Source organism: Galeopterus variegatus, unplaced genomic scaffold, assembly GCF_000696425.1.
Source record: "Galeopterus variegatus unplaced genomic scaffold, G_variegatus-3.0.2 Scaffold731, whole genome shotgun sequence".
NCBI classification, from domain to species: Eukaryota; Metazoa; Chordata; class Mammalia; order Dermoptera; family Cynocephalidae; genus Galeopterus; species Galeopterus variegatus.
This window is the reverse complement of record NW_007726842.1, coordinates 177,155-185,984: the sequence shown is the minus strand read 5'-3', so window position 1 is coordinate 185,984 and position 8,830 is coordinate 177,155. Positions and strand designations below refer to the sequence as shown.

General features: G+C 33.3%; 1 protein-coding gene across 1 annotated transcript in view; it reads right to left on the bottom strand.

Moving 5' to 3' along the window:
• Positions 1 to 3,732: 3,732 nt before the first annotated feature.
• SLC35F5 (solute carrier family 35, member F5) overlaps positions 3,733 to 8,830 on the bottom strand; it is a 39,346-nt gene continuing 34,248 nt past the window's right edge. Inside the window, exons 16-18 of the mRNA XM_008571856.1 lie at positions 8,281 to 8,435; positions 7,375 to 7,468; positions 3,733 to 4,601 (exon numbers count right to left, since the gene is read on the bottom strand). Of these exons, the coding sequence (XP_008570078.1) occupies positions 7,393 to 7,468; positions 8,281 to 8,435 (231 nt within the window). The 3' untranslated portion in view covers positions 3,733 to 4,601; positions 7,375 to 7,392. The remainder of the gene's footprint in view (positions 4,602 to 7,374; positions 7,469 to 8,280; positions 8,436 to 8,830) is intronic.

Below are 8,830 nucleotides of genomic sequence, written 5' to 3'. Positions count from 1 at the left end.
ACATACAGACCGGTTCCCGCTCACTGGCTGAGCGAGGCGCGGGGGCAACACCGAGGGTTGCAATTCCGTTGCCGGTCCCCGGTCCGGTACGGGGGCAACACTGAGGGTTGCGATCTGTTGCCGGACACGGAAAAAGACAAAAGACAAAAGACAAAAAAAAAAAAGTTGGTGCTCTTCTGCAGAGTACTAATTGGCAAAATGTGGTCCTGTGACTACCAGCAGTGGTATTACGTGGACACTCGTTAGGAATGCAAATTCCCAGGCCTCTCCCCAGATCTATGAATCAGAAATTCTGGGGTTGGGCCCAGCAATCTGTGTTTTAACAAGTTCTCCAGGTGTTGCTGATGCACGCTCAGGTTTGAGAGTCACTGCTCTATAGCATGTTCTCTCTCTGCTTTACTTGGAACATGCATATTAAAATATATATAATTTTACATGACTACAAAGGTCAAAAGAATCAAGTGTATTAAATTTTATTCTAAAATAATTAAGACAGCCTTCAACAAAATTTCGCTTCAGATGTTAAGTGTTCTAAGTGAATGACGCTGGATTTTTTCCATGAGAAAAATAAATTTGAAAATTATTCCAAGCTGGCAAATACTGGCAATAAGAATCTCAAGAATTGTTTTCACCAAGTGTCAAAAATAAGACTCTTGGATAGAAGTCTTCTGCCTGCCTTGCAAGAACCCACTGAAATGAATGGACACTCTCCCATGACTGCTTTATTACCTGCCATAATTAAAACCAGGTGTAGGAAAATGAAGTAGAGAAATACCAGATGCTTAGCATACAAGGATCTAAAAGACAGTTAATAAAAGTAGCTCTTACGAAGGAAATCACATATAAAATTAAAAACTAAAATTCATGAAGTTACTTGTCAACAGTTCCAATTTGAAAATTTTACTATCTGAAGTTTAAAATATCGTGAAGGAAATGTGTTCATCTGGGTGCTCCACCCCAAATCCCTAACTCAAAAATAAATCCACATCTATGTCAACACAAATACAAAATGCTGTCATTGGAGATGTCGCCATTTCACATTAACATTTCAGCAAATATGCCTAACTGGACAGCACTACTTTTCATATGCAATTTTTCCTTAAATATGTCAATGATTTCATTATTTGACATTCTAACAGTGTATAATGAATACAGGAAATTTTATAGGAAAGTATTCTTTTTTAAATGTAGTGACATTATAATTATGCTTAGTTTTTAAGAAATGCAAACCACAATTTTTTAGATTAAAAAATCAGAATGAAAATAAGGTAATCTAATAAGAGTTAAAGTTAAAATAAAAATTTCAGTCATCATGCAACCTTTATTCCTGATGGTAAACAAAAAAGCTTCATATTAAAATAACAGAAAATTCCCAATAGTTATTATTTGCTTCTAATTTATAATGAACTCCTCTTCTGTTCCCAGTTTATTAACGGCTCTTACTTAAAGGAAAATTTCCTGTGGACATATGAAATTTATTATTCATTCTTGTATAGGCAAATGAGGCTGATACTATAAAAAAGGAAATGTGGTATCTAAAAATTGCAAGTCTATGTAAAAGAAAAAGTACCTCAACTTATCTAAATGGAATTTTTGGGACATGACAGACATATGAAAATAGAACTCTAACTTCAAATTCTGTAAGCTGAAAATCTCAAAAATGCCATATCACCATTTAAAAAAATCAGCACACAGTATGGTAGCTACATAAGTTAAATCTGCAGATGTCACAGATAATATCCATTCTCAATTCCGTGAATAATTCTTAAAATATTTTTTAGTAATAAAGAATATTCCAGAAGGAGATAGGAAGAAATGTAGGATTATAACAACTAAAATTGCTTAAAATGGAAATAACATTTCATTTATTTGCTAAAAAGATTGTGGAAAAAAATATTATTTTCTAATTAATTCCACCTTTATCCATCTTCAAAGATATTTTCTTTCTTCAACCAGCATACTGAGGATTAGTTACAGGCCTTACCACACGCCTTATGAAAACACTTGGCTTCCAGAGGAGTCACACCTTGCAATTCCAAATTGGCTCTGTGTGATTGATTTTAAAGTGGGCATTAGCATTCTTCCTGAAACAAGACTGTATACCTTTGAGAACATTCACATTTTAACTTTGTGAGCTCATTCTACGGAAACAATGAATTTTATTTGTTAGCTGCCCGGGAGAAAATCAGTTTAATGTAAGAAATTAATTAAGTCAGACTGACAGAAGGCAATATCTCAATTTTTAAAAATCAAAATGTATTTAAAGGAATAAATATAGGTGCTTGACATATACCTAGTGGCTTTTCTAAGCTTCATCCAAAAAGCATTCATCTAAGCACTGTTCTCATAGAGAGGAAGGACATTAGCAGTTACATGAATGTATATGCCCCAGAAATTCCAAAGGCCTGCAAGGCTCTGTGATCCTAGGGCCTTGTTACTTAGTTTCTAGGTAATCCACAGAATGAAAGCAACCCAATACAACCTTATTTCTTGAGAAGATGAACCCTTAACCACAAGGTGCAGAAGGAAGTCTTCAATTGCTCACTTGCCGTGGCTGCAGTATTCAAATACAATCATTCATATAAATAAAATCTGAGAGAAAAGATAATTGGTGGGCGAGCAAAGTAGCAATAATTCATACTTTCAGTTAACCAACTGAATGATGCTTCCTTCTAAAGCAGTTATTCTTCAATTAACGAAACACAGCAGCATAGTGTAAGAACTGTTCAAGATCTATCCAGCATGTCAGCTAAGGCTTACTATTTCCAGAATCCTGAATGACAACACATGATCTGTGTGATGATGTAAGCATAGAGCATATGAACAACCAAAAAATTCTAAGTTCAATCTCTTTTTCTACCATATTTATAGAATAATTTAAAATTGGATTTTCACCTCCACTGCTTCAACTATTTTACCCTGTAAATTGCTGAAGGTCTTTGTAAACTGTCAAAGAGCAAAAACAGAAAGCAGAAGTATCTAGATAATAAACTTCAACCAAAATTAGTCTGTGAGTAATTGAAATATTAAGTTATTTTTAAAAGAAAATCCCTTAGAAGTCCACATTCTTTACATGCCTTTACCCTGTGAAACTAAACAGGTCAAAAGTGTAATTAAATCAACATTATTTTTAGCTTAAGAATTACTGGTGGTGCCAAGTGAGAAGACAGTTGTCTGTCTTTTAAATTTAATATCATAAACAATATTTCAAATTAATATAGCATAAAGTTTTCCATATGAAGCAGAAAGATGGCCAAACTTCATTTTAGACTCATGGTAGCAATTTTAAGAATGCTAATAGGACAATCTGAAGCTAACCACTGTAAAGGGAATTTTTAAAATATCAAATTTGTTAAGAAATTTTGAAAAGAACTAAACTATTCTTGCAAAACTTGAAAAGGGAATACATTCTGATTAATCAAAAGTCTGTGCCCGGGACATTTGTTCACTGATGTCTATGGGGAACAGAATCCTGGAGCAATTGTACAGTAAGTACATGTAAGGCCTAAGTTTACGAGTTGAAATAAGGAGTATTTTATATTTAATTTAATCTTGGTTGAGGAGAAATTCAAATGTAACTTTTAAAGTAGAATTCCTTCTTGTCTTTCCTCTTTGGTATTTTAACCATTAATCATTTATTTAGGAAAACTAAAATTATTTAAAGAAGAAGCATCCAGTTCTATAGTAATTAGGCACATTTATATGCGAAATAATTAGAACACTTGATAGATCTAAAATACACAAATACATATATAAACACTTTATTTTAATAATACTCTTTATCACTTCAATTTAAATCATTCCATTATAAAAATTTCTTAATTGAAGAGAGAATATTTCTTCAAATCTCTAAATTAAACAGAGCTTTAACAATTAAATTTACAGCAATACAGCCTTTAGAAATACATAAATTCTTCATTTTACAATAATACTTCCCCTTTAAAAATTTGTTCTGATTTGTCACAGATTTAAAATAGAAGGCACCTAATTAATGCTATAAAAGGATAATACAATATATGTAGTATGAGTGAACCAGATCTTTTCTCAAATATTTATTATTCTTAAAATCCCACCAAATTTGCATGAATATACTTGTTGCATAAATTAAACATTTTTTTCTGTGTGGTTATTTTGCAATATTCTACAAAATCCAAAAATACAATCTGTACCTATTCCTGGCAGCTTATTTTACCATTTTACCAGTCAGAAACACTGATCTATATACTTAAATTATTTCTTGAAGATATTTTCATAATATAGTCCAGCATTTAACAAATATGTGAAAATAAAGTCTCAAGAACATTAGGATTTTATTCCTTGATTAGTTCAAATGATTTCATCAGCTGAATTCCTTGAGATGTGTAAGGCAGGTTGGTCCTTTAGATGGACTGTGGACTAGAACTTCCTATAACTGTAGTGATATGTACACAGCTACATAGCAAAGTACTTCATTATGAAAATGAAGAAAACGGATATGAGGAAAATATATTTTAGAGTTTCAAAGAACTGAAACTGTTATTTTTCAGACTAGGCACTGAATCATTTTTCTACAAAAACTTGCTAGAGATTGTCTCTTCGCTGTATAATGTTCCATTATCAAACTAAAAACAAACAAACAAAAAACATAGAAACATGATTAGATTATAATTTTCAGTTTTAGTTTTTTATACTTTATATTTTAAAAAGTAAATTATCTTAATGTTGAAATGTATATCATACACAGTATATATACTTAATAACTGGATACTTGAACCTGAGGTGAGTACTGAGAACTCATGAAATGTGAGTTCTACAGCAATGTCAAAGGCTGATATCCAATACTACTTAGTCTTGTACTACCAGTTAGCTTTATTCCTGGTATATTTTACCATTACTCCTGTAGAGACAAAGATTCCTGACGAACCTACTCAACTCTACATTAGTCTATTGCAATCCATCTTCTTTAGTCTTCACTAACTCCCCTTTATCCAGCGTCCACTTCTAAAAATATTGAAACCTTGCCTGAGTGGGGGTGGGTTTATCTGAGTATGGGAATAATGCACAGCATAACAAGGAAAGATAAAGCATAAATTACAGCATTAAAAACCTTTAAAGAATGATTGTGTTTATGGTGGTTTTGTTTTTAATTTAAAGATGGCAAATAAACACATATTTAGTTCCACTCCTTCTTCAAAACCTCACTAAAAAAAGACAATAAAAGAGTTTCTCTGAGACGGAATAAACTACACAGACAAAGAAAAGGACAGAGAGACAAGAAAACAGCAGCTAACTTTTAGCTAGCAATAGGGAAATAGCACCAGATATCTCGGTAAGGAGGGATAAAGAAACAACTAAACACAGGAAGATTGGTACAAAGTCTATACAAAAAGCAAGTAGACCCTCAGATTCCCCTACCCTTACTTTTCACAGATGCTCAGGTGCCTTCTCCATCCCAGGAAAAGACTTGAAGCTTTAGTCTCTAAAAAGGGTAGTAACAGAGGGTCTCTGAACTGGAGAAATACCAAGCAGAATCCTACATGGCTCAGTTACAAGTAACATTTTTTTAAATCTTAACAATGTAAACATTAAATATAGATTTATCCGAAATGATGCAATAACCATACAGGGATGATGAAGAGCTAGGAATGTTATGGGGTTTTGAGGCAGGTATATGGGATGGGAGCACAGGAGAAGTAAACCTGAAAGTAATCTATCCTCATCTACTTTAATGGAAAAGTCTATTGAAGATGCCTAAAACTGAAAACTGAAGAAACAGAAGTATAAGCATGGTACTTAGACGGGGAGGTAAATAAAAAAAGAACCGGCTAAGATTGAAAGTGATTTTCTCAGATTGAGAGAAGAATAAAAGCAGTATGGGCAGGGCAGGGCAATGGTAGCTGCTCTGTACATGAAGTCTTATAGAATTAGAACCCAAACCATGTGCATGTACCTGTATAATCATCATAACAGTAAAAACTAGATTCAAAAAAAATCCACCAAAGAAAAACACAAAACCAAGACAATTAGTCTTAGGTTAGAAGTGAATTTACCATGAAGAAAAGAAACTTAAGCTTAAGAAGGCCAATGTGTGTTTAGGAGTTGACATGAGTTGTACAATATTCTAGGTGAGGAGGGGAAATCCAGTTGCAACCAGAAAACATTTCAATATAAATTCCCTAAAGATATCTCTGAAGAAAGGAATCTGAATCTCCATAATTCTACTAATTTATTGTGATCTCTCATTCTAAATAATCACTTTTGTATCTGCCAAAGGTATACGTTGGGTTTATTTTAAGGATTCATTTAGCGAAACACTAAATATCGTGTACTCTTTGTCACCTAAGAAATATAAAAGACAATCTTTCTTAAAATAAAAAATGGAAAAATGTTCCTGAAACATTCATTGTTAAGTAAAAAAGCACAAAGAATCAGGATATATGTTGTGCTAGTTACATAAAACACACATACACACACACACACACAAACACACATAAGCATAGAGAAAAGACTATACACCAAAATATTACATTTTTTCTTACTTTTATAATCAGAGAAAATAATATTTTTTAAAGTACATCATTAAATAAAATGATGACCCTTAGCATGAATAAAAATAAGAGTAAGCTTATTGGTTACTTAATTTGAATTAGTACTATTACATATACTTTAAACTTGAAAAGTATTTAAGACTTCTAACAATCTTATAAGGGAGGTTTTATTGTAACCCCATTTCACAAATAATGAAATTCTGCCATTTGCAGCAACATGGATGAGTCTGGAGAAAATTATGTGAAGTGAAATAAGCCAGACAAAGAAAGAGAAATACTGCATGCTCTCACTCATAACTGGCTACTAGGCAGGAAGGAAGAGAGGGAGGGAGAGAGGGATGAACAAAGGAATGAAGGAAAGAAAGAAAGAAAAGACAACAACAATAGGCTGAACTTTCAGAAGGAGAGAACAAATCTAAAGATACTAGAGATGGGCAGGAGGGAGGAAGGGGGTTTGGGAGGTGATAGGTTGGGCAAAGGGCATAAAGAAATATCACGATTTGTAAGAATGAATATGCTAATAATAAAAAAAAATTAAAGTAAAAAAAGAAAAATGATTCAACATTTGTATATCTGAAAGGGGAATATTACAATAAATTCATTCTTTTTGTTAAAAAAACAAACAAACAAAAAAAACCCCTGAAGCACAGAGAGGTTAAAAATCTTGCATAAGGTCGCACAGATAATACATGGAGAAGAAGCTGGAACTGGAGCCCAGGCACTTTGGCTCCAGATGCTGTTCCCTTAGTTGTTATTCTGAAACAACTAATTATAGAAAATCAATTCTGTGTTTGAGTATTACAAGAATAAGAACTTACTCAACACTAATGCCAGCTCACATACAAACCTGAGCTAAAGGCAACAGCTAACTAGCTCCATCCTCCTGAGAAACACCATGCATAGGAATGAGACTCTCACATTGTTCACTGTCTTCTGGAATTCTTAAGGAAAAAACAAACAAACAAACAAACAAAAAAACAATAGTTAAGGAAAGCTTTAGAGCTGAAAGAGAACCTTAAACATTACCTATTCTGGGGCCGGCCCGGTGGCGCACTGGATAGTGCGCCGCTTGGGAAGCGTGGTGGCGCTCCCGCCCGAGGGTTCGGATCCCACATACAGACCGGTTCCCGCTCACTGGCTGAGCGAGGCGCGGGAGCAACACCGAGGGTTGCGATCCCATTGCTGGTCCCCGGTCCGGTACAGGGGCAACACTGAGGGTTGCGATCCGTTGCCGGACACGGAAAAAAGACAAAAAAAAAAAAAAAAAAAAAAAAAACATTATCTATTCTACTGGCTGAGGCTGTGAGGTCAGGATGCAAGTTACTGGCAGAACCAAGATGAGGACAAGATTTCCCAACAACTCATCCCAAGTTCTTTTTGGAGTAAAACATAAAAAACTTTCTTTCTTAAAAAGAAAGAAATTGAAAAATGAAAATTTGAGGCAATGCTATAATATTCTATTATGAATTATGTTCAAACCAATACAAGTTTTCTACATTTAAATAATAAGCACTTTGGATTTTACCTGTGAATCAAAACATGTTTTCTAAAAAGTAGTTATCAAGAAGCTGTCTTATTACTCAATGGATCTGAATAAATTATTTTATTTTAAACTGGCATAAAACATAAATAAATTATAATCTATCAATAATTCCTCACATAATATCTCTAAAACCTAGGCCAGCATATATAATTCTCAGTTTATTTGGCAAAGCATTACTTTTTTAAAATTTGTATTTGGAGCTAAACCAACCTCTGAATTCGATGTTTTCTGCATATAAAGGCAAAAATTCTTCTGATTCCCACCATCACAGGATCCCAATTATTATAATGGCATAGGAGAGTTGCAATGAAAAATGAAAAAAATACAGGGATAGCGCCTGCAAAAAATAACCAAGAAAACTGCACCTAAAAATAAAAGATAGGAGAATAAACAAACCCACAATTACTATTGAGGGCAATTTTTCCCTTTAATGTAAGTTTTCCATTTGTGAAAACTAGCAAGAATAAGTTAAAACACCAAGAAGATAATACTAAGTGTTAACAATATATTATTATTAAATCTAAGGATTCAGGACTTTAATTTTACAATTCCACCTGCCTAAATTACCAACAGTTCTTCCTGCTTGGATAAAAAGTTAAAGCTAAGCCAAGAAAGCATGTTTTTCATTTATTATGCATAGTACACCAAGGGCAGAAATATCCACCATGAAGTTTTTGTCTTGATCACCATGCTGCCCATTTATTTACTGCTTACTGTCTATTCTTTTTTTTTTTTTTTTTTTTTTTTTTTTTTTTTTCCC